The sequence below is a fragment of the Ambystoma mexicanum genome, chromosome 13 (assembly GCF_040938575.1).
Source record: "Ambystoma mexicanum isolate Mex_15411 chromosome 13, UKY_AmexF1_1, whole genome shotgun sequence".
Classification (NCBI taxonomy): Eukaryota; Metazoa; Chordata; class Amphibia; order Caudata; family Ambystomatidae; genus Ambystoma; species Ambystoma mexicanum.
The window spans coordinates 159,231,890-159,258,893 of NC_090938.1; the positions used below are offsets into that span (position 1 = coordinate 159,231,890).

At 46.2% G+C, this 27,004-nt stretch overlaps 1 protein-coding gene across 1 annotated transcript in view; it reads right to left on the reverse strand.

Moving 5' to 3' along the window:
• The window catches only part of ITPR3 (inositol 1,4,5-trisphosphate receptor type 3), a 510,867-nt gene that overhangs the window by 101,452 nt on the left and 382,411 nt on the right, over window positions 1-27,004 (reverse strand). The window contains exons 37-40 of the mRNA XM_069633522.1: window positions 25,201-25,309; window positions 24,868-24,961; window positions 24,134-24,303; window positions 8,949-9,120 (exon numbers count right to left, since the gene is read on the reverse strand). Of these exons, the coding sequence (XP_069489623.1) occupies window positions 8,949-9,120; window positions 24,134-24,303; window positions 24,868-24,961; window positions 25,201-25,309 (545 nt within the window). The remainder of the gene's footprint in view (window positions 1-8,948; window positions 9,121-24,133; window positions 24,304-24,867; window positions 24,962-25,200; window positions 25,310-27,004) is intronic.

Consider the following 27,004-nt stretch of genomic DNA (forward strand, 5'->3'; position numbering starts at 1 on the left):
TTTGTCCCTCTGCGTGCTTCTTGCTATAGGCCTCAGGCCTCATCACGGTCACGGATCTGCAGTTACAGCCACTAGGCGCACCTGGGAAGACCTTCACTCTCAGCACATTTCTCAAGAATGCAGCCATGGCAAGGCAGTGTTTGTGAACACAGGACCCTCTCAGAGCTTGCAAGTCAAATCTGCTGACTCCACGTGCTGGCATCCTTTAAGTGATCACACTCCCTCATGAACGGCCAACCTCGTGTTCTTCTGCTTCTGCTACTACTGCCAGCCTTCCAGCTCCTTCTTTCTTCCCTCTCCAGCTGCAGCCTTTTATGCTTCTTAGGTGGGGCAATTGGTTTCAGGTGCAAGCCATTACTGTCATTTGCCTAATCCTTGCAGAGGCTGTTAGGCCTAATTGCCTGTCTTCTATATATACATGCCTTGTTAGCCATCTTCTTCGTCTCAGTCCCCATGGGATTCTGGGACATGTAGTTCACTTTTTCTAAGTTAGGTTTTTCCTCTTGGTGTATATTTTTAAGGGACGATATAATTCCCTTAGTAATTTTAACAGAAGGGCTGTAGGTTCAAACTTTATTAGAGGAAGATGGAAAAACGTCTGCTATTCCTTCTAGTGTACTTTTGGTACTGAGGAAAACATTTGTTTTTTGTACTAAAAGGATTCTTTCTTTTAGTATAATAGGTTTGGATGTTACAGTTTTAGATTTTAATGCACAATTGGATGGATTGGTTTGTCCAGTCTGCTGGAAGGACCTATGTGGGTGTATCCATTGAATGCTACTTAAATTACTTTATTTTATATTGAACACCTTAAGCAAAAGGCCTATTAGATAATACAACTGTAAAATAAATACACCAATGTTGAAATTCAATGAGATTGTCAAGAATTTTTTCATGAAGACCAAAGCGACATCCCACATAAGAGGAATTGTACCACTTTTGCTCTTATACTGTAAATGTATTTGGTCAGTATCCAAAACCTTCACTTAATTGTCCATGTGCCTGTCAGAACGCCCCGGGGTATCACAGGGCCAACTCGGCGGTATTTCCTGGTGTCTCCAACTTGCAACACGTTGCAGCAGCAAAGTTTGCCTTCAGGAATGGCTTTGGTAGCCTGTCAAAACCTCTCTCAGCTCCTGTGCAAGCCTCGTAGTTCCTCGCCGGTAAGGTTGATGCTTTGAAGTTTGGCAGTGCCTTGGAAGACCTTACTGTGGCTGACTGAGCCTTTGCAGTCCTTCCCTGGAGCCCGCTATTCTCCGTTGGATCGCCCCCCACTCTGGTATGTTGCAGTGACAAGTGGCAGTCCGGGAGCGCCATTCTTCTTCAGCTTGGGTCGCTGCTGTGTTTCTACCTCTCTCTGCGGCTCTGCTTCCTGCTCTGTATAATCTGCAGCCCGATCCAACTTCACTTTCACTCTCTTTGTCCTGGAGCTGATTCTTGGATGTAAATGTCACACGTAGTTTATTGAATAAATAACAACCGGACCGCACGTTACTCTTGGTTTTACTGTTGATCCTCATTGACTCGTTACTCCTCTTCTTCATCCCAGTACTTAAAGCTTTCTGGGGATTGAAGTCCAAAGTATTTTTTATATTGATTTAAGTTCTTTGTTGAGCACTTTTGTCTGCATAACAATCATCATGAACATCAGATGTCAAATGAGTTTTAGAGAGGTTGTGCACGTATGAAGAATGAATAAAGTTCTGTTTAAGATGTTTAACAGAAGTACGTTTTAAGTCCTTACAATGAAAGAGTTCTGAATAATAACAGCAGGCCGTTAGAAACTCTGGGATTTGTGTTTCTTCTTCACAGTCAAGGGAAGAATACTGCGGCTCTCCTGTCGGAGCCATCACCTCACCCCGACAGCCATCTCCTCCCATGTGATCCACCTTCAGAGTACCACCCCCAAGGCCAGGATCAGGTAGCGGCTGCCTTCCCATGGCCACATGAGAGGAGACTTTAGGCTGGGGATTAGTGATGACTCCACAGGATTAATCAAAAATCACTGCTTGAAAAGACACTTTCGCTATCCTCAAGAAAGTGTTGTGTGACAGAAACATTTCTACTAATCTTGAGGAATCATTGTTTGAAAAAACACTTTTTCCATTCTTGCCATCCTTGAAAAGTTGTTGTGTAAAAGAGACACTTTTGCTATTCTTCAAAAGACACTTTTTGCCATCTTTAAGAAAGTGTTGTATGAAAGAGACAGTTCTGCTACTCTTAAGGAAGTGTTGTTTGAAAAGGACACATCACGATTCTATCTGAGTCAATCCAGGGAAGGGAACCACCTTTTGGATTCAAGGGTTGTTTGTTGAATTTTCATATTTGATTTTTACACACTCGTTGATAAATCAAAAACAGAGATACTTACCTTGCACCTTTGATTGTTCATTTTTAGTGTGAGGGTCAGATACTTTTTGGACACAAGGACAGTTTGTATTTTGGTGTGTCCCGGACTATAACACAGACTGTGATATGCTACGCCTGTTCCGGTCCTTGATTACCACAAACGGATGTGAGCCAGTTCCCAAATCCAAACCATAGAAGAAGGAAGAGCACGCTCTGAAGTGATGGAGTAAGAGGGTGGAGCCGGAGAAAAGAGAACGTACAGGTTGGAAGAATGCAAAAAGCAGTGAGGAAGAAGCGGAAGAGTATACAGAGAAGAACGAGAAAAGTGGGTGATAAACAACAGGGGAGAAACAGCAGGATGGTAAGAGTTTAGAGGGGGGGATGGAAACTATGCATTGCTAATGGACACTCCTGCATTTGTATTTGTATTTGTTTATTTATAGTGCGCACCCTGCCCAGAGGCGTCAGGGCGCATGTTTAGAAGGCAGTTATAAGTAACAGTAATAGGTACATAGCATTTTTATACAGATCTAAATAGAGGATAAGGACATTGCAAAGGATAGCAGAGCAGACCAGCGTTGCCTTAGTCCTACAGAAGCTGGCTCTGCTGGGGTCCATCCCGTCAGTTGCAGCATCCGGTTCTGCTGTCTGTTTTAAAGTAATACACAGGCTCTGGGCCAGTGTGTGTCACTCTCTCCATTTCAGGCACAGTCTTTCGGACATATCACTTACTTTTAACCACAGGCTCTGGGGTCATCTCTCTCACATGTGCTGTAGTCCTAGACTCTGGGGGCACCTTGTTTAACTTTTCCCAAAAGCTCTGGGGCCATCTCTCTCATGTACTGTAGACATGGGATATGGGGATATCATCCCCTTTGAACCATAGGTTCAGAAGCCTCCTTTCTTACATGTACTTTAATCATAGACTCTGGGGGAACCTTGCTTACCTTTCCCCATTGGTTTAGGAGGCACCTCTCTCGCGTGTACTCTAATCATAGGTTTTGGGGGAACCTTCCTTACCTTTCTCCCATCTCTCTCATGAACTGTAGTCATGGACTTAGGGGGTCGAGGGGGGGGCATATTGCTTACCTTTTCCCATATGCTCGGGGGCCACCCCTCTCACACATGTACTGTATTCATGGGCTGTTGCGGTCCCTGACTTTGGTTACCTTTACCCATAGGCTCTGGGGCCACCTCCCTTGCATGTACTGTAGTCTTGGCTCTGGGGGGGCATCTTTTTTACCTTTCCCCATAGACTCATGACCACCTCTATCCCCATAGGCACCTTCCCCCACAGGCTCGAGGGCCGCATCCCTTTAACACGTGCTATAGTGCTTTCTTAGTGTGCCCTTTCTCAGAGGAGCAGGTGCCTCTGATCACTGCAGGAGCAGTGACTCGATCCAAGGCTGAGCTGGAGCTTCAGCCGTCCGGAAGGTAGGCCCCCTGGCTGCCCTCGCACCCACTGCTGAGAGCAGTTTTCTCCGACGCCTAATCTGATCCCAAAGCACATGTAAATTGTGCTCATGTGCTTCCGTTCGTTTATAATTGCTGCTTTCTGCACCATCTACATTTGAAAATCATTTTGGTGCCGAAAATCGCGGTGCTGAAAATCGCAGTGCCTCCATTGTCTACCATGAGGCTTCTCCAATCTAAGATGGCCGCCGCCCCAGTCCACTGATGCAGCCTAGTTGCAACCATTACCAGGCCCTCCAGGTCACCCTGATTGGCTTCTCACCCCTTAAGAGGACCAATCCCTCGCCGGCAGGCGAGTGCCGGCCCACCCACTAAGGAACCCAACAAGGAACAAGCTCCTGTCCTGATCCTGTCCAGAGCCGACAGAGACCAGGGCCAGGAACTCTGGCCGTGGTTCCCGCGCCCACCTGGACCCATTATCTGGAATCCTCTTCCATGCCGGGTAAGAACACCTGCCTCTAATAACTTACGTGACTTTATCTACAAGACATGCTGAGCTCCACACCTTGGGCCCCTGTCGTAACTACACCACAAGTTTGTAATTGTCTGTAACATCATTACTGTGTTCCATACGCCTTGCAATGACCCACGCAGCCCGTGGTTTTCCTCCCTCAATCCGCTGCCGCACATCTAACCACCCACACACCCTGATAACGTATTGCCATGCCCTCTGCACCTCCATTGCGCACTAAGGCAAATGAGCGCCTACGGCATGTACTGTTTTAGCATTTGTATTTAGCATGTCTATTAGGCATCGTGCCTCACATTGAATACATTGGCATTTGAGCCCCCCTGGCTTTTAATGCTTTAGCATTTGCACTTATCAAAGTACATTAGTGCGTTCCAGTAGATACTGCCCTTAGAGCTCTCCGCTTCTGGCCACATGCCACGTTACTATTTATACCTATTAAGTTGCCTGTCCACAAGTATAAATTGTGCTGTATGTTCTGGCACTGCTTTGATTCCATGTTCATGCTGCCTGCCTATGACTTTTGCACCCTGATTTCTGTTGCCTAGCAGAGCTTTGGACCTCACCTGTTATTGTGTGCTTTTAGAAGTGTATCTTCATTACTGCTGCCTTGCAGCGCTTTGTATCACATTTGACTTTGCGTGCTCATAGAATTGCACCCTGATCTCTGCTGCTTCGCAGTGCTTTGTAACTTAAGTAAGCTATACTCTATATTGTCTGTTATATCGACCAATATAAGCATATCTGCCATTCGATCCCCTAGTACAGAAGGGATTGTAAAACGTAAAATGTCTGGTATGTAAAATGTCTCTCATTATAGGCTGACTGTGTCATATTAGTTAGCGCACCATCTGATCTGTACATCCAGAGTATTATCACACAATTCCTGCTTACAAGTACCTCTCTTACCTCCATTATGTATTGGTGCCTAACTACTATTCTTCACTTACTGTACATCTACACCAGACGTTGGACATTCCTATCTCACCTACATGCTGGCCTCTACACGTCCACCTTCACTCCCGACGTAACCATCACCCACACATTGTGGATTAACACTATGGTCTGTGCTAACCCTTATTTGGATGATCCTGCACGCCACTTGCTACCAGACCAACACCAAATCAACCCTGTTCTATTACCTGTTCTATTACCACCAGAAACTTTAGACTGAACTCCAGAGCCACCCCATTAAAACGGTGCTTATATTCTAAGCTATATAATAGCTCATCATCATCTCCCAACAACATCACAAGCAATTATGATCAAACCACACCACGCTCTCACCACCCGAGCATTACATGTAGAAATATCAGATTAGGAGCCCGACTGTGGAATAAAACTCCTCAGCCCCACCTCCACAAGAGAAATAAACATGTGCGTCAGCAAAACAATCCAGCCAACCAGGCTAATGAACCAGATATTAGCTTAGCCTCTAACACTCTGCCTGTCACTTCCCCACCAACGCAGAAAGCCTTTGCAACAGACACTGCCATTAAAGCAGCCTTATTGAATGCTAGGACCCTCCCGGCCCATGCTTTGGACATTGCAGATTTTATAACTTCTGAAAAGCTTGACCTACTTGCGGTTACGGAAACCTGGCTAAACGCAGCATCCGGCCCCTCCTTGGCCCTAGCCATACCTAATGACTATGCTATCATTAGATGTGATAGAAACACCAACCAGGTGAAGGGAGGCGGACTCGCCTTCATCTTCAAAAACACCATCAACTTTAGAGTCATTCAGGACTTAAAAATCCCTTCTGCTGAATCCCTGTCCATCAAACTCCCATTATCACCGACCCATACAGCAACAGTGTACCTCATCTACCGACCACCAGGACCCATCTCCACATTCACTGAGGACATTGTGTCCCTTATATCTACTAATACCAAACCTAATTCACAAAATATCTTACTTGGTGATTGTAACCTTGGACTTAATGACCCATTGAATACTAATGCCATTGACCTAGCCAACACCCTATCAGACCTTGGTCACACCCATATCATTCACGAGCCCACACATATTAAAGGAAGAACATTGGACTGGCTCACTAACTTTAACTGCACTATCAATCTGCTATCTAACGAACCATGTATTTGGTCCGATCACCACAAAATAACCTTTGCCATCAAAGCCACCACACTATGTCCTGCACCAATCATTGCACCACCCACCTACACCAGGAACAAGAAAGACATTACGCCGGATAAACTCCTTCCTCTAATACTCCCCCTCCTCAACAATACTTCCACCTCGGACCCCACACTCCTAGTGGATATTTACAATCAGGCAATACTTAAAGCACTGGATACCATCGCCCCCCTAAAATTGCGGAAATCTAAACCTCAACGCCACTTGAATTCGTGGTTCACGCCGCACCTAAGGCAATTGCACAAAACTAAGAGAACTGCAGAAGCACACTGGAAAAAGTGCCCTTCAGTAACTAATAAGAATGAGCTGACACTAGCATCATCCAATTACAAAAAGGCCATTATACTTGCTAAAAAAGACACCTACAACAAAAGGATCTTACAAGCGGAATCAAACACAAAAGAACTCTTTAAGATCTTAAAAGAACTGGACTCGCCTATCGCTCCTGTTGACAAATGCATCACAGATGCATTATGGTGCACTAAGATCCAGAAGGCTCTCCTGGAGAAAATAGCCCTGCTACAATCTAAAATCAACGTGAAACAATGTATGCTACTCTCTGACCCTGATTACAAACAATATCCTAGTAAGACTCCTACCTTTGAGCCCACTTGCAAGCCATTTAGTTTCTCCTACTTGTCAATCTGGGAAGTGGAGAATATTATTAGGAAACTAATTGCCAACGTGACGCCTGCCCTGCTCCGATCATCAAGGCAGCTGCACATGACCTTGTGCCGTTTATCACTAACCTTATCAAAGCCTCCTTCAAAACTGGAGTAGTGCCTGATAACTTAAAAGACGCTTGGGTCATTCCTCTAATCAAAAAACCGACTCTTGAACCTGCCAATCCGTCTAACTATAGGCCTATTACAACGGTACCCTTTTTACTAAACATGCTGGCTAGAGCATCTTACCTGCAAATACAGGCTTACTTAGAATCCAACAACCTATTGGGACTGAGGCAATCTAGTTTCCATCCAAGACACGGCACAGAAACTGCCTTGATTGATCTCACCACACAAATTCAAATACTAAAAGACAATGGTAAACTAGCACTCCTCCTACTGCTTAATCTGTCAGCAGCTTTTGACTTGGTCAATCTCCAAACGCTCTGCCACCATTTGAAAACTGCAGCCCATTTCTCCGACTCTGCCACTCCCTGGATCAGCTCCTTCCTGGCTAACAGAACTATGAGGGTCTTCTCTCCTACCGACTCTGCTGAACCCTCCCCGGTACCCTGTGGGGTTCCGCAAGGCTCTTGTGTGTCCCCTACGCTTTACAATGTCTTTACAAAGCCCTTGTTTGACATCCTTGACTATCTGGGTGTTAAGTATACTAACTATGCTGACGACACCCAGATACTCATTCCCATCTCTGGAGACTATGCAACTGACAGCAAAACCCTAAACGAAATCTACTCAGTGATACAAGCATGGATGGCGCAACACGGTCTTTGTCTAAACGACGAAAAAACTGAGTTGCTAATCCTCGGTACACACGTTAAACTGAAGAAACTAAACACTGCCTTCAGATCTATTACTATAGATGGTAACTCCATCACCGTCTCCAACAAAATACAACTCTTAGCATTTACCTTGACGCCACCTTATCCTTCTCCAAACAAACTAACGCGGTAGCAGCATCATCCGCATACACATGTAAACTAATCACTACCTGCAGGCCGTTCATTACCACACCTAATTGTATCACACTTGCCAGAACTTTAGTTCTTTCTAAAATGTATTACTGTAACGCCCTCTACTTAGGTACTACCCACAAAAATATTAACAAATTAAAAGTTATTCAGAATAATGCCATCAGGGCAGCCCTCAACATCCACGAAGAAGTCGCATATTTCTGAGACTAGACGTAACCTGTGCTGGCTTCCGGTAGAACACAGAATATTGCTCAAAACTCTTGCTCTAACACACAAAGCTAGGGCCAACCTCGCTCTAGCCTACCTTACTAACCAACTCACCTCACATACGTCCTCAAGACCACTCAGAGCGGCCCAAGTACAGACAATGACCATACCGAGATTCAAACTCCAGAACTCGGGAGGTGCTAGCTTCCCCGTATTGGCTTCAAAGTTATGGAACACACTGCCTGCTTCTCTCAGATCAGAACCCTCCTTCCATGTATGCAAGCGCAACACTAAACACTGGCTTTAGGACATGAATACCCTGGCAGTCTAACCTCCTTAGATCATTACGTTTCTCTTCTGCCTTACTTTATTTTTTGTACTTTTCCCACTTATTTATTTGCTTCGCCATTACTGACTTGTTTGTTTTTCCATTATCTCTTTGTAAAGAGGAAAAGCTTGAGTCTCCTGCCTTGATCAACTGTATTTTTGTACTGATCATTTGTATGTAACTGTAACGTAACATCTGTAACCTGTATGTAAAATGATGCGCCCGGTTGCCCATGGGCCTGGCTGCGCTTTACAAATAATACAAATACAAATACAAATAGTCATGGTCTCTGGGGACATCTTGCTTACCTTTCCCCATATGTTCAGGGGCCACCTCTCTCTCCTCCTGGTTGCTCAGGTCACTCAAGTTCACAGAGACCATCGATTTAATCTCATGCTGGGCATTCTTCATGCGGTCGTTGAGAACCTTGAAGAATTTCTCTGATTTATTGTCCCCCTTCATCAGGTTGTAAAAAGAATTCTGCAGAGAGAGAGAAAAGAAAGAAGACCGGTTGTGAGTGATTAACCAATCTAGCAAAGTACACTACAGTAGTCGGCTGTCTCTGGGCAGGAGAAAGGACACAGGGTCCAGGAGAGAGAATGCTTTAGACTGTTCCCAAAAGAGATGGAAGTTTAATGTCTGCTGGATACCAGTAGGGTACTTAACCCAACTTTTTGCAAAATGAACATGAACACATGGTTGGCCTTTGTGGCCAAGCTATGTATCAAGAGGAAGATTTCCCTGAAAATGATGGCAGGAATGCACTCTCATCTGAATAGGTCGGCGTAAAAACACTGTCAGTTTATGTGAGAGAAACTAGGAAGCTTCACTGACATTCATGCTCGGCACTGATGTGTGCGTCCAGGGGTACTGGGAGATAGAAGCCGTCCATAAGGGACAGCAGGATTAGGCGGGCCATGCCAAAAGCAAGGTAATAGTGGTGGCTTTTGGGTTTGGTGAAGATAAATGGGAGGAAGCAAAACCAATGGCGGCTGAAAGAGAAAAAGGCGGCATGAATAAGGCTTTGGAAGGAAGTATCAAAGTGCGACTGACTTTCTGCAGGCAGGTTCCCAGAGGAGCCCGGTCGATATCGTTTGCTCACAGATCTTCACCTGCCGGCATCTTGAACTGTTCTTCATTCTTTTTTTTATTTTGTTGTTTTGCCTGGTAAAATGGAATTTCAGAATAATCCCTGTGGGCAGATTCTGCAGAACAGGAAATAACCCTAATATCTGGCCAAACTCTATCAAGATAGTGACTGAGCAGGATGTCTTGGGTGAGTCTTAGGGCGGTGAAGGGCTCAGTTATGCACATTCGGACCACTCTTAATAAATCAATTTAGGCAGAATGGATAAAAGAACATTAGCATACATCAGGGCTGAAACAAACTCTGATAAAAGAAAATCACTGGTCAGCAAAACTACCTAACATACACTATTAATATATGTACATCCACCTTGGGGTACCCTGGCTAAAGGGCACCAGCACTTTACTTTCCACACCGTTAGATAAGATAGTGGGAACATGTAAATGTAGCAAAGCAATTGAAGTAAACAAAGGTAAGTAACACACCAGTTAGAAAACAGCTAAGTATTGTAAAGAGCATAACAACAGAATTACCCTGCCTTACACAAATGAAGCCCAATACCTAAAAAGTAATTTACTGCTTAAGGATGTGGGGCCTTGTGCCCTACTATTCACATGTCCCTATGTTTACCCTTTCGAGGGAGTTAGGACTCTTAAAAAGGCAGAAAATGCATTGGCAAAGCCAACACAGAGCGGTACGGAATCCAGGTAGTGAAGAACAAAGCAAGTAAAGTTCTTTAGGCTTCTTCTCCGACTCCACAACCTCACGGTAAGTACAAGTAGGGATCCTTGGCCAGAACTCCCCAGGCAAGGGAGCAGTAGAGTTAAGATTTTGCACCCATTAAACTGTATGGAAGGAAAGTGGGTAGAAACAGGTGGAGTCTGATCCTGCTGAAACCACTCCCGAAGCTTCTGAATCCTCTGGGTCCACTTACTTTACATATTAGTTCTGTGAGAAGGGGTCGAGGTGTCGCTGGGGCAGAGGCCACTTTCAGCATTGGGGTTTAGGTCCACCAAGGTGGTCGTTGGCACTCTGGCGAGACAGTCCATGAGAATGGACAGTGGGACGACCCTGGAATGATGAAGAGGTGACCACTATGATGCTGTCGATCTTGGGGAATCCAGGACACAATGCCGCTGGGAGATAGCGACAAACACCATGAACAGGTGGTGGAAGACGACCCTCACAGTGTTGAAAAAGAAGCTGGTCCTGCAGGGCCGCTCCTCATGTTGGAGAGCTGTAACTGCAGGTGAAGACATTTTGTCTCAGAATCCCAGGATCTACAGAGTCCCAAGTCGCAACTCTGAAGCATAACCGATGCAGCGTAGTAGCCCAGTTGTGAGCTTGTCAGTCCAGAGTGTGGTCCCGGGACTCTTTCGAAGGCTTGCAAGGGCAGGATTCTTGAGCAGGGGTTCAGAAGGGCTGTTTCCACCGGTACAGGGGATGAAACATCCATGAAGGCCTTTAGGAGATCACACAAAGCAGCATGTCTTCACCAGGACGGTTGCTGGAGGCAATGCTGGTTGGCTGCAACCGCTTTTCATGAGTCTTCACTGGAATGCTCCTCTTCGAAGGGGTATTGGCTCCAATGACAATCTCAAAAATGGCTGCAGGAGTCCTCCTTGTATCCTAAATAAGAGCTGGAGCCGCCCACAATCCCACCAATACTAAAGATCTGCACCATAAAACTGGCAGGGGCTGTCCAGTCATGGACAGCCTCTGTCCACCACATGTGCCCAGCAACAGACACACTCTGACCTGGATGTGGAGTTGGACCAGACATTCACACCCCCACATCCGGCCACAAACACAAACCACAGCTTTGCTTGGTTCATCCAATGCTTTGCAGGGAAAGGGCTTACCTTATATGAAATATCCAGTCGTCAGAGGGTAGGATAAAGGCCAAAAGATGAGCCAAAATCACATGTCACAGCTATTTTAGAGTATATGGTACTCTAAAAGGCATTAAGTGGTCAAATGTAAAAAAGCATGTGAGAAAAGTAAAAAACACGGTAGGAAAATGACTGCTGCCACAAGCCCATCCTGGATCAATCATTCAATTGACATAAAAGTTACTTAAAACAAAACATAAAGAAATACAAAGTACCTCTACAGTTCTTCACGTTGCAGCGATGTGTGCAGTGTAAACGAAACAAGGATTCCATTATGGGAAAAATGTCCCACTGCACTGATAGAAATAGGGATTCATTGGGCCATAAAATAGATGAGTTAAGCAAGGTACATGAAGCAAGAAGGGTTTTCTTTCCTTCAAAAGTCAGGACAGGTTCAGAAGAAAAACAAAAAATGTGGGGGGTTTCATAGATGGCTATGGATGGAATGCAGCAAAAAAGAAAATCTTCCCAAACCCATGTTCGTATGTATTGACCAGTATAGCAGGGGTAGAGTAGCATCCACTTAGGGCCTGATTCATGGACGTGTTTTATAATGGCACAATCCCATGCGAGACTGCTCTGGAGTCAGCACACAGAGATGCGCGCAAATGTCAAAGAAAGCTAAGGGTCTCTAGATCCAGTAAAGTTCACTTATTGAGAATATTATATAACCAAAATCAACATTTCCAAGCGTACCTGAGAATTTACTAGGTATCCTTTGCAGACATATGTTTTACACAGTAAACCACTGTCTTGTCATTGAGTGGGAGTGTGGCCAAGCTTGACCCCTGTGGTACTTCACAGGCAAAGGGTTGAATATCCAAATGAAAGTGAGCCACTGGGACTGTCGCTTCCTTTTAATAAGAAATACCTGTATTATGCTGTGTACCATATATATAACAGGATGGTGAAGATGCATTGTTGACGGTTTCAAAGGCCAGATAACGGATATAAAACACAATCATGACCCTGTGAATGGCACATTCCATTCCACCCTCAGGCCACCTGTAACTGGTGCATTAACTGACTTTGACCCACCCTTTGGGGGCTTCAGAATGTTGTTTGCACCTATGTAAAATATTGGCAGATAGCTCATTGTTACAATTTAAAAGGAAATTACTCGCTGGAAAATTGCCATCAATTACAGGAGCAAGAGGGTACCAGGGATGAATTTCAGTGGGCGGCATTATTAACTCATTTTTAAATGACATTTGGCTCGGATTTAAAGAGCAGGTGTAGTTCAGAGAAGGCTGAATAGCACAAGCTACTTGAGATAATTTTTAATAAGGAATGACCAAAAATGTTCAATAGAGAACCAGAACTATTGCTACTGAAATAACAGGTGACAATATTATCGAATGCAATTGCTGCATTGCATAGAAGAAAGTTTATCCTCAAGTCAACAGATCTGAAGTCCTCTAAATATCAGAAGAGCAAGCGTTGAGCACCAATTTCAAGACTGTGTCAAAACATGTTTTGGATCACAGTATATTTGACGTATTGACTCTCAATTATGTTTCCTACATTAATATTCTTTGATACATGGTTGCCTCCATTTATCGCATGAGGATACGCTCTCTGATAAGACTGTCAATATTTTGGTTCTCAAACCAGAGACCACTTGAGCGTTTGATGGAACGATTTCAAAGATGGAGTCACAGAACATATCCGGAAAGTGGGTGTTTTACCGCAGTGGATGATAACTCAAAATAAAATAGTTGAAACAAGGATAGGTTAAAAGGAGAAATGTGCAAGTAAACAATTCAGATATGGAGCCGGGGATTGGATTGTCATCTTCATATATGACAATCCCCATTACTAGCCAAACCCTGAAAATGTTAATGTACATTGGGCGAAAATAGTTTAATAATCGGAGGACAACAAACACTGAACCATGTTTCAGTGATGAGCATTAGGTCTAATGTACGATGGGGGGTCGGGAGGTCATGGAATTTAGGTTGACGTTTTACAGTTGAGGAAGCACATTGGACTTATTGGAGACTTTTATTGTTAATCGGTTGTTCGTTTAGGTGCATACGTTTCCAGGAACAAATTAAAATCTAGTGGTAGTGGAAGAAAAAAGGCGAGAGATGCCACAAATAGATTTTTGCCTTTGTAGAGCACTGATAATACTTTGCACATCCTTCTGTCATAAGTCGCCTCAAGAACAACCAACTCAATGATCCAAGAGTTTCTATTGAACATTTCAGGGGGGCAGGGTAGCCTAAGGGCCGCCCGCTCTCTCTGGTTTCCCCATGGTTGCCCTCTTCTCTTTCCCAGATTTCCCTAATTCCCAGGTAGGTGACTAGAGATCGGAAACCCCCTACTATATAAAGTCTCACCAGATAGAGGGTAGAGCATAAAAGCAGCACCCTTGTCTATCTTACTTATACCAGGGTCTTCTAGGTAGATCCTGGGATTCCATAAGAAATAAGACAATTTCTGCCACAGGAAACGATGCTTTTCGTCTGGCCCAGTCTTACCTGTTCTTGCCCCTTTTGCCCTCTCATACTCACCCTGATGTTTTTCTTCCTTTCCCTTTCTTCTGCTCTCTCTCCTCTTTCTACTTCCCCCACTCTCTATTTTCTCTCCCTCTCTTGTCTGTTGCTCCCGTGGTGCTCTGCCTCATGCCTACCCCTACCCTACCTCTACTTTACACTCCACTCACAATACTCTCCACTCACAGAACTAAACACTATTTTCCACACCTCCTTCTCACACCCTACTTTCACTCTTTAATACAGAAACTTGTGTATAATAAGGGGGGCCTGAAGCTAATGTAATTGGGCCCCCAGCAGTAACATTAACATCTGTAAATGACCATACAGCGTTGCTGAGTGGCTATTTACAGATTTTGGGTGGGATTTGCCAGCTCAGGTCCTACCCTGTCTACGCCTCTGCTTCCATGTCAATTCCAGAGTACATACACATCTCGTTGTAACGGAGTGTCTTGGTTGCCAGTCTGCAGCGAGCAAAATGTCGGCTCATTGTTTGTTGATGCATTTCTCACCAGTGAATTGAATAATCCTTCCTTCACCTCAAGAACCTCTGTACTTGGTTGTTCTGCAGAGGCAGAAAGGCAACACTGGCAAGCATAAGATAGGTCAGTGATACTTCCCAAATGTTAGTATGCACATGTGGGGGGAACATAAGTTGTGTCCCTCAACTCTCTCACCCCACATCTCGGGTAGGACGGGCTTTCGCAAAGACCTTGGTAGGCCTCCTAACCCAGGTTGAGAGGTGGTCGGCATCCCCCTTGACAGGGCCCGGTCCCTGATCTGGTCACACTTAACAGAAGGAATCTGCCATTCCCTGGGCCGAATTTCAGCCAGAAACATACCCAGAAGCCAGAGGCAATATGAACAGACCTTAATAAACGGACCCCATATACCTGTAGATAAACTTGCCAATATAGCCAAAGAACAAAATATACCAGAGTGCTCCTGCAAAATGTAAGAACATTCGCTGACTGCCCCTACAAACAATACACTTCTCAAACTATCATCAGAGATACATTTTTGTTAAAGTGGGCCAATGCCTGCAAAATGTTTTCAGTTCAATACGTGTGTGCAAACAGCACAGCCGCATTGATTGGCTGTTCAGCAGTGGTGATATATTAGGAATGCAGAACCCTTTTTTTCTGAAATTGGACATGATACAGTTCGTCGAGCTGTAGTCAAGTGTTATGGCGTGAGCCACCAGATGGTGGATGAGCATATAACATGGGGACACGGCAGTCTTGGGAACGAGCTTGTGGTGTATTTCCTCACATTCTTATCTTCTGATTGCCAGAAATGTCCCCACTAAGGGACATTTAAATGACAATGTTGAACAGGCTCTTGTGACATGTTGTATACAGCAAAGACATATGCAATGATATTTCTTTTTTATGAAAACTCACCTGTAATTCCCTTGTCTACTCCCCAATACCAACCACCTAGGGTTGCATCATGAGTATTGTGGTATTTCAAGCAGAAATTACTATTACTGTCGAAATACTACCTCAGAACTGTAGGTAAATACTCTAGAATTTGAAGTGGCATTATTATCAAATATGAGTCACACGCAGCACCATTGGGGTTTGGAGGAATTACCATTTCTGTTAATTCCTCCACCTTTTGAAGTTAAAGTGGAAGAATACCCCCTTAGTATATTTGTGCTGTCCTGTGTCTGTATTTGATTGCTTGCCAAGCTTTCCTGTTTGTTAATTGTACTTTACACTGTGAAGAACCAGGAATGCGACTCGGACACAGAGGACTCATGGTGCTTGGCCTAAACTTTTATTAAATAATAAAGGGCTTGAAAATTGCCTCACTATCCTTGATCTAAGAGGTATTTCCCTACCTCAACCATAACTAAGGGTCTGTCAGATGTCAGGATGTCCAAAGCAAAATGTCCTCTGTCCGAAATCCTATCCTAGCTCTTTCATTCTAAAAAATAACTCCAAGGTGTTAAGGGTATTGTCTTTAGGTTTGAAAGTGTGCAAATGTTCAAGTCCAACAAAGAGGTATAACTCCAACAAAAATTTCCAGATAGATAATGTTCCCAATTCCGAGGAATTACTCCCTTCCCCAGGTTTCTTTACAGCAAAACAAAAGTTCAAAAGAATAACCAACTTCTTTATAACCATTACCCAAGAGGATAACTCCCTCCTCTTTGCGTCGCAGTTGATTCCAGTAATAATGACTCCCTTCCCTAGGCTCTTTATCACATTCAATATAATTCAGATCCTAAGGCCATGAGTCTTTTTTGGGATTCTCTGTCCAAAACAGCACAACTTGGGTGCGAGTCCCAGACTCGCAAAACACAGGGTATACTCCCCTGCCAGGTTTGTTTCTACAGTTCCTTATGGGTGCGAATCCCAGATTCGCAGTTCGCCTGGTACACTCTCCTGCAAGGTCTTTGGATCTTCGATGTATGGGTGCAAGTTCCAGACTTGAAAGTTGCCTGGTGTACTCTCCTTTGTATCCCACTGATCATCGATGATAAGGATACAGGGGCAGGAGTCTTCCCCAAGTTCCGTTCTTTCTCAGATTTCACAATATTACTTGCTTTCAATTCTCCTCAAGTACTGTGACTGTTAAGATGACAACCAATTCGGCTGGGAGCCCTTTGCTCCCTACTCTCATCTATTAGTTCACCCTTTTTAGTCACTATATTTCAGCCGCAGTGTTCCATCCCTCCGCACTGGGCTCACCGGTATTATATTTTTCCTCATGTTCCTGCCGCTCTTGTTTGGGTTCTCTCTGCTGCTTCTGCAGAGCTCGGTAGGTTTCTCCCTGACAGCAGCTCTGAGCCTGGCTCAGCTTTCCGTTCCTGCCACACTTCCGAGCGGCCTGTATGAAGCCTGCTGGTTTGCTTCTCCTCCTGCAGCGGTCTTCTCCGGCCATGGCCTTGAGTACTTGCTGCAACCTGGCTCACCCGGCTGGGTCAGAGTGTCCTGGTTGGCTTCTTCTCCCACACCCACCACTCCAGAGCCCTCGGGTTACCATCTTGGGACACTGCCTTCTTCCAGTCCGCTGCTAGCGCACTGCTTATCACGCCTGCCTCTGGCTTCCGTATCGGTACCTGGAGGAGATCTCTCTTTGCTCTCTTCTGTGACAGATTTAAACTCACATGCTAAGGCTGGGAGATGTTTTGAAGCAACCGCTTTCCTTTATTTTATTTATTTATTTTTATTTTATTGAGCATTTGTAAGGCACTTTATACAGCAGAACTGTGTTTCAAAGCGCCACAAGGTTAAATTGGAAGGGACCAGGGGAAATAATAACAATGGCTAAAAAACAGTAAATAAACAGTCGTGGTCGCACATGGCCTTGTGGCATTCGGCCCTGCAGGTGCATTGAGGAGAAGTGCAGGGGAGGGGAATGGAAGGAGGAGCAGGGAAGTGGACAATTGCTGGAAGGGCACCTGGGAGGGAAGTGCTAAGGGGAGCCAAGGAGAAACTCAGGCTATGTGCTAGTACAGGCGACTCTCAGGGGTGGATGTGGTGCCACCAAGCAGGTGCCCGTAGGGCAGTGAATTGGGGGGTAGGGTGCTGGTAGGACTGGGGGGGATGGGCCTGGTTCCTGTGGGATTCTTGAGGATCAGGCCACCGGTCACAGCGGCAGAAGGGTGATTAGCAGGGAAGGCAAAGAGGTAGAGAAGAGCAGAATTTTGAGCAGTTTCCAGAATTTAAGGAGGTCCGGTTCAAGTCTGATAGGGGCAGTGAGGCTGCTGCAAAGAGAGACACCCACCAATGTGAGAGACCTGTCCCCCACTCTCTGCTTGGAGAATAGTTTGACAGTCAGAGAGTTGGAGTTAGAGGAATGTAGGGCTCTAGTAGGGGAGTATTTAGAAAGGGAAAGTTAGAGATAGAATGGTCTCAGGCCCAGAAGGCCTTGTGGATGATGGAGAGGGTCTTGAATTTGATCCTTGTAGCCACCGGGAGACAGTGGAGGGATTTTAGGCCTGGAGAGATGCAGTCTCTGGGCTTAAGGCAAAGGATAAGTCTTGCAGCTCTATTCTGGATTTGCTGAAGGGGGCATAGGGAGAAAAGAGGGAGATTGAGAAAAAGGCTGTTGCAGTAGTCCAGCCTGGAGAGGACCAGCACTCTGGAGACATTGAGCTTCTGGGGGAAGGTGATCAAATGAAGAATGCCTCTGAGGAGGTGGAACTGGAACTTCTTGGTAAGGTTCATGATTTGAGGGGTGAAGGAGAGAGCGTGAGGGGTGAAGGAGAGAGCGGAGTCGAAGATGACCCTGAGGATTTTGGCCTCACAAGATGGTGGGATAGGGGGCCCAAAGAGGGTGGCCAGAGGGTAGGAGGAAAATAGGGCACAGGTCTCCTGCTGAGAAGGATCTCCATTTTACTGGCATTGAGACCGAGATCATTTGCTGCACACCATGGGCCTCATTACGAGGTTGGAGGTAACCATGGAGCTATTAGCTCCATGGCTGCCTCCAGACCGTTACCGACTCCTCCCTGGTGAATGGAGCAATTACTGGCCCATTCCAAGGTTGGTGGGACCGGTAATTCCCCACTCACCAGGGCCCTTCCCCATTCCCATTTGAGCACCCATAGTGCTCAATGGGAATGGGGAAGGTGCTAATAACGGTACCGTTAATTACGGTACCATTATTAGCTCCGACTTCCCTTTGCGGCTCCCGCTAAGGCCGCCTGGTAAAACCAGGCGGCCTTAGCGGGACCCGCAAAGGGAACTCGTAGTAGGGCGGTAAGGGATTACCGGCACCGGTGCCCTTACCAGTGCCGGTAATCCCTTACCGCCCACCTTGTAATGAGGCCCATGACTGAATGGTGGACAGACGGTCAGGGATGAGAGAGGAGAAGAGGGGGAAGTAGAGGGAAGTTTGAAGGAAAGCTGTGCGTCATCTGCATAACACTGGAAATGATAAGAGAAGGAGGAGATAAGTTGAGTAAGAGGGGCGAGTTAGATATTGAAGAGCCATGGTGATAGGATAGAGCCCTGGGGGATGCCACAGGTAGAGAGGGTGCTGGTGGAGGAGAAAGGGCCCAGTTGCAGCTGGGAAGGGCGGTTAGTGAGGAAAGAGGTTAGCCAATCCAATGCTTGGTCAGTGATGCCGAGGGTGTCACAGAGTCATTTTATGAGGATGGAATGGTTGACCATGTCAAAAGCAGAGGAGAGATCAAGGAGAATGAGAACAGCAGGAGAGTTGGAGTCGAGATTTGCAAGAATGGTTTCACGGGTGTTCAGGAGAGCAGCTTCTGTGCCTCTGGATGCCCGGAATCCAGATTGATGGCAACCAACAAGCTCTGTGTGGAGGGTCAGTTGGGGCAGGGACAACTTCTACAAGAGTTTACCCAGGAAGGGGGTAGTAGAGATAGGGCTATGATTAGCTGGGTAGGAGGGATCAGCAGATAGCTTTTTTAAGAGAGGGTGCACAAGCGAGTGCTTGAGGGATAGAGGGGAAAGAGCCAATGGCGAAGGAGTGGTTACAGACGTCAGCAAGAGCTGGGGTGAGAGAGGAGATGTTGTCTTTAATGGTTCAGGATGAGCAGGGGGCACCTGTTTGGAAGAGGCCTTCATAGAGCGGACCACTTTAGAGACCTTATCTGGTGCTATGGGTAGGAGGGAGGAAAGTCAGAGGGTGAGTCAGAATCAGGGGTGGGAGGGGGGATGAAGGTGGAAGCAAAAGCAGCAACTGACATTCACTTCATCGGTCGAATGACGGCAAAGGGGGCTGACCGTGCAGGGGGTGGCTCGGATAGAGGGCCGATGGGCTTTAGTGGTAGTCAGACCAGGAGAAGAGGGGTGTGAGTGACCGGATTAGAGATAGCAATGTCACCAGAGATGAGAGCATCAAGAGTATGGCCGGCAGAGTGAGTCGAGCCAGAAGGAAGAATAGTGTGAGAGAGGGAGTCCCAGAGGATCCGGAATTGGGAGGTAGATGTTTCAAGAGAGTCAAGGTGAATGTTGAAGTCGCCAAGGAGGAGGAGTTTGGAAGATGGGGTAAAAAGGGATGAGGCAAGGTCGGCCTATTCAGAGAGGAAGAGGCAGAGGGAGTTAGGGCCAGGGGGTCTTTAATTTGTGTAGAGAGCGAGAGAGAGAGAGGCCAGTTGGGTCTAGGTGTGGAGAGTAGTATGTAGCCCCCAGGAAGGAGCATGTCAAGAGCAGTTACAGAGCTGGCATTGAACCACATCTCGCTGAGAGCGAGGACGTCCATATCAAAGGGCCTCATTCTGAGATTGGAGGTAGCTATGGCGCTATTTGCGCCATGGCTGCCTCCAATACCGGGTTCGGTACCGGTCTGGTTCAATGGGGATTTACCAGTGCATTCCGACCCTGGAGGGACCGTTAAGTCCCCATTGAACAAACCATTCCCCATTCCCATTTGAGTCCCCATAGGGCTCAATGGGAATGGGGAGGGCGCTAATAACGGGCTCGCGAATAGCAGGCCCGTTATTAGCGCCCTGGTCCCTTAGCGGGACCCGTAAAGAACGTGTGGCCATACCACACGTGCTTTACGGGTCCCGCTAAGGGACCTCGGAATTGGGCGGTAAGGGATTATCGGCACCGATCTCCTTACCGGTGCCCGGTATCCCTTACCGCCCAACTTGTAATGACCTCCAAAGTCTTTGAGTAAGAGACCGATGTCAGAGGAGTGTTTGACAGCAGAGCGAGCATTCAGAGTAGCTAAGTAAAGCTGGTTACCATCTTTGAAAGTTTTCGGAGGGGGTGTACAGGGGCGTGGTACTCCCATCGGTGGTGGTGGAGAAGTGAGGGGAGAGGAAGAAGGGGCAGCAAGAAAAGGGAGGAAGTTTATGAGAGAAGGCAGGCGCCGGTCGAGAAGGAGAAGAGTAGGTCGAGAGCCTTGGGCATGATTGTGCCATTGTGATTAGAAATTAATGATACACCTGGAGGATGAGAAGTATGCAAGGAGTACTTCCCATCTAGTGCCACCATCAATGGGTGAGTAGGAGAAAGGAGAAAGAGCTGAGACCAGTTGGGGGTTCTATAGGTCAGGAGAGGGGCGATTGAAGAGGATGTCTGTAATAGTCTGTCTGGAAGTGGCATTGGCGTAAGTGTAAGCGATAGGTAGGTCTGGTTTACAGTCCGGAAGTGCTTTTTCCAGCTTTTTTTTTTCCAGACTTCGTGAGAGAGGTAGGATACGTGCTACAATAGCAATTGGAATAGATAACGGAGATGGAGAGTTCCATGAGGGTAGAGGGGGAGAGATGGGAAAGGGAGCTGCACAGTTCGCAAGAACTCACCAAGTGACCTAGCACCCAGGCCGGTGCAGAGGAGGAGGTGTGCAAATGAAGACAATCAGTGCACAGATGAGAAAACACTCCTATATTCGAAGTTGCCAAAAGGCGCTAATACAGCACACAAATTGAAGAATCACAGATGTAAAAGCACACTAAGTTCAAATTTTCCTAAAAGGCTATAAACACAAAAATGGAGTGTGCACAGGTGTATTGCAAGCTTAGAGAGCAGTTTTTAGGAAGGCACTAACAAGTAGTGAGAACAAGCAGTGAGTGAGTTTAGGCAGATGCACATAAGGTGCTCAACAAGATCAAGATTGCAGTTATGCTAGAAGGAATGAGACAAAAATCCATGGCAACCAGGCGGTGCATTGTAGTACAGTTCTGGGGGGCTTACCGGTGCAAAGTAGAAACAGATGGCCACGGTCACTGAATGTAAAAGTACTGCAAGCGTGATCAGCAACATGGGCTGGGGGTAAGCAGCTGGAGCACTGTCATGGAGGGGGCTCCCTCCAGCTCAAAGAAAGGCAGACAGTGAGAGTAATGGCCCTTAGAAAGATGCCCTTTGAGGGGGCCGGCGATCGCTTGCCGGCAAAGGTCCAGAAAAAGTAATACTGCTCAGCCAATCAGTGCGCAAGTCGGGAATCATGAGGTCTGAACAGACCAGCTGATATTGTGCACTGTGCGGGCGGCCATCATGGAAAGGCCATGTCAGTTCAATGAATGAATCGGCACCCTCTTGGGGGGGTGAAGTGTGGGTGGGAAGATGGTGTTGCTCCCAGCAGCCTGGAAGAATGAAGAAGAAAAGGCACAAGAGCAATACGCCTTAAGTAAGTCGGCCCTTGAGGGAAGGCGGCTCCGGCGAAGGTCCTGAAAAAGTAATACTGCCAAGCCAATTGGGGAGCAAGTGGGGAAAATGTATTGGGCACCCTCTGGGGGGAAAGTGCGGGCGGGAAGATGTTGTCAACACTAGACTGCGTCTCTTGGTTCCTCTTCACAATATTCCTCATGGCAGTCCACTTCTCTGTCTCAGTACAGGCTGCTTCATTAGGTGATAAAGGTCAAAAGGTTCCATCACCTGATTTTGCGGGACTTTGCAGGGTGCTATCACAATCGGCCATAAAGACATGGGGGATGAAGGGAGTATCCCTAAAAAGAAAGGCAGGATACCATGTCTCACCCAATGATGTCTGTCCATCCCCCTGAGGGTCGCCTCCCCTCATGTGATCCTCCCTCGCATAGCCACCCCCAAAGTCAGGATCAGGTAGCTGCTGCCATTCCCTTGCCACATGAGGAGAGGCTCACTGCGGGAAAGGAGTGATGTCATCATCAGACTCATCACATCACCAAATGCCTGATCTCCAAGCACCAGCCTGACTGTTCATCCCTGTTACTAAGACAAAGTTCAGTTCAGACCTTTGTATAAACCCTTTTCAGGTACACTATGGTAGGCTTTCCAGAACTGTACATCAAAAATCAGCAGCAGTTCTGAATAATCTCCTAGCAAATAGAAGGATAAATAGAAGGGCTCCAGCAAGGTTTACATGAAGCCCCCTGGAGTGCCCTCACACCTGTCATTCACCATCTGGGCACCTGTCTCAGAGAAGGAGCTGTGAAAGACCTGAATTTCTATCTCTACAGTCTGACTTTTGCTAGATTGATTCCATGTCTACCAGAATCTTGGCCAACAGACCTGCTCAACCACTATTCACTGGTCCACTCCATCCATACATGGAGTTGTATGTGTTTAACATCTGCTTTCCCCTATTCGTTTCTCCAGATATACATGGCTGTCTACATATACAGCTACTACACAGATACAGCAGATTACATTAGGATTCTTCCCTACTTTGTCTGGCAACCTCTATGTAGCCATGCACCTCACTCCCACTCAATTTGTTAATCTTAATCTTTAATTGGAGCTATATGTGAGCAGCTCCTTCCCACTCACTGGCCCGTCCCACACTTACTTGGAACTACCTGTGAATCCAGGTCTTTCTATCAGGAACTCCATTTTCACTCCCACTGCCATGTTGGTCTGCCCAAGGCCTATCTGAATCCCCATATGTCAGGGGTCTGCAACCTATCCTTCTCTAGGTGTTTTGGACTATTAATCCCATGATCCCCTCTCCATTGACCCTGCTCACTGGGACACATGGGTGTTGTAGTCCAAAACATATGGAGAGCCCAAAGGTTGCAGACCCCTGCCATATGTGCTGTCACCACCATGTTCTTCTGCCCCAAGTCCATTCTGTTTATCCCTACAATATGGCCCTTCCGAAGCATAAGCTAGCAATCACCAGGTACTGTTATTGCCATGTTGGTTTATCATAGGTCTAGCTAGATCTCAACGCGCACACCCATTGCCAAGTTACTCTGCCTCAGGCCTGCATGAATCTCCATATTTGTTGTTGCTGGCCTGTTAGTTTATTCCAGGCGTAGTCGAGATAACCAAATTCACCATAAACACCATGTTGGACTTCACCAAATCAACCTTGATCTCTGTATTTGCTAGTTCCTGGGATGTTTCTCTGACCGAGGTTTTACCTAGATAACCACATTCACCATAAACATCAGGTTGCAAGCTTTCTTGATCTCCATATCTGCTGTTGCTGGCATGTTTGTCTGACACAGGCCTTACCTATATTAACCAAATCCACCATCAACCCCATGTTGGTCTTCACTAAGCCTACCTGGATCTCCATTTCTGCACTCACAAGGTGCATGTCGGAGTGCCCCAGGTCCAACAGGGATATCCGTATGTACTATCAACACCATGTTAGCCTACCTGGATTTCGGTGTTCCCTCCATCCAGCAGCCGGATGGCCAAGAGGATGCTCTCATGGAAGATCTTGTCGTTCTTCGAGTTCATGATCAGGTCGGACACCAGCTTTGTGGCTCCCTCTCTGTCTAGCTTGCACTGGATGGCGGCAATCAGCGTCCAGTCCTGGTCTTGACCTATGTAGTTGGTGAGAAAGGCAGTGCTGAAATAAAACTGCACATTTTTCTGGATTCTGTGCCTTACAAGAGCCTTATCAAAGCTGTGGTCTGACTTCGGCTACATCACATTAAGCAGAGATAACCCAAATATGATGTAATGGTCACAAAAGAAACAAAAAACACCAAGAAAAAGTAGAGGTGAAATAATCAGCACAGAATCTACCATCCCCGATCATCTCTCAGTGACTGGCCACATTTTATGTTTCTTCAATCGTCCAGCAAGCAATATCGTGTGGTAATGCCCAGTTGAGTGGTTTGCTAAAACCAAAGAGCCGGAGAGATGGTATGGAAGTCTATTGCTAGTGGTGTAGTCATTTGCATAAAAGCACACCGTGTACTCAGAGACATCTAGAGCAGACAGCGATTCCTTAGGTTGCCAGGGACTACCGACATACAATGCTTGAGGTGATATTGCACAGCACTGTTCTACAACCAGAAGACTGCATTGCCACAGAACAACAGGTCCATTGTCAAACAGCACTCAAATCAGTTACTTGCCCCACCCCACATTTTCCTTCTCACCTCCTGCTCCTATTTCTGGGATTATCTCTCCCTTGGGATTAGACTTCTTATTTTGCAGATAGTTACTCAGGAGCAATTTCCTCAAAACTCCACCCTGTTAGAGAAGAAAAGGTTCAAAGTGTTTTTTCCAGTGCAATTGCTGTGTAGCGAAAAGATGTTTCTGTTGGGTCTGGATGGATACCTCACAGGTTAAGCACTCATCTCTTACATTAAGCAAGCCCGCACTTCACAAGTTCCAATCATGGCAGGGCTGCCTGGGCACTTCATGCATCTGCGATCAAAAGATTAATAACACAGTCCTGTACACTCTCACCCACATGCCCCTTTACGCACCCTGTCTCCGAAGTTGTTCTTTTTGACCAGCATCTGCTGCAGGGTTCTGAGCACCTTAATGCACAGCTTCTCCTCACTGGACATGAGGTTTTTGGTGTGTTGGATCAGCCTGGAAAGGAAGGGAAAGTAACTTGATCAGGCAGGGCATGGTGCAAAGGCTGACAGAGGAATCCTGGGAAGGTTCATCCTGGGAAGGATGACACCAGAAAGAACTTTGCAGGGGTATCTATGCAGATATGAGCACAATTGTAAGGTTATTCAAACTGAAGGCCCACTGCATAGGTACCTATGGGTCAGTAGGTGTGTGCGTTAACACTCATCACGAGAAGTATCTCTGTACAGCTAGCTTTGAGAAGCTAGAACTATCTGAGAATACAGATTACGAGAAGACCCCTTGTAAAGGTAACCATTAGGATGTGGAGAACCTATACCATTAGTAGGGCCCTCTGCACCGTTTCCTAAGGGAAGGTACTAATGGCTGAGAACACATGCCATCAGAAGGACACCTGCACCTGTACCTAAGAAAAGGCACACACATTTCCTAACCCACAACCTCTGCACAGGTACCTGTGAAATGAAGGGGAACCTTTTAGAATACATATCATCTTGAGGACCACTGCAGTGATCTCTAAGATCAGGCAGAGATATCCGCAATCAAGTTGCCCACAGCACAGGTTTCTGAGAAAATAGAAACACCCAAGACAGCGGACTATGACGGGGCATCATCCGAAAAGGACCAATTGAACATCTGTAATGAGAGCTTTAAAAATGTATCCGCTGGCAAGGTCTCATGAAAATACATGTAAGGTTGTACATCTGAGAAGGCATGTCTTTCAAGATGTACATGAGAACAAATATATGGGGAGACACTCTGAAGTTGGCACATCTGGAGAAACTACATGAGAGACAGCCCCTGTGGGAAGCCATATCTAGAAAAGCCCCCTGGAGAAGGCACATCTGACAGTACACATCAGACAGGACACATCGTATGCAATTTCTCTGAGGAGTCAGATGAAACATTTGAGAAGATCAGAGGGCAAGCAAGAAATTATGAGAATCGACATATTCTTAGATTGAGAATACTCGTCAGTATTCAAGCTGTGCAAACATCCCCAGACAGCAGGGTTTTCCGATTGTCCATCTGATAGCATGATTTCTGAATTGAAGATATTTCAATCTTTCTTGCAGCATACTCTAGAGAATGGTTGAGTCAGAAGAAAGTCTTTTCGGAAGGAGTCAAAGGGGTATTTTCTTGTTTATTGCACAGAAAGAGACTTTTCAGATAACACTTGTGGGAACTCTGTCCTTTTCAATAAATAAATATACAAACGTACACATCTGGAAAAAGATGAGGGAGGAGGGATTTCTATAGCAGGAGGAATTGGGGCACTCCCATATGAACTACAGCAATGACCATGTCCATATGATATCATGCCCTCTCACGTCCCTACTTAATTTTAGTGGACATTTATTAGGCTTCCCTTTTCCCGGTTGGGTGAAGCCAGTGCTGGTCAAAGGATACATGCGCAGAGAAGAGAGACGGTCAGTTCCAGCGCCTCAGGGGTTACTGGTGCAAGCCCAGTATATATGCCAGGCCTAAACTGGAATAAACAATGGACAATGGTCAGAAAGCTGAAATCTTCATGGGGTGGAGAGTGCTCATCCCTCAGCTGATGAGGCAGGCCCAGAAGGACTCAGCTGAAGAAGATCTCAGCCCTCCGTCAGGTGGCGCTCTACCGGAAGCATGGTGGTAAATGCCACTCTCTGTTCAGGAACATTGTGGTAGGGCTATCATTTCAGACCA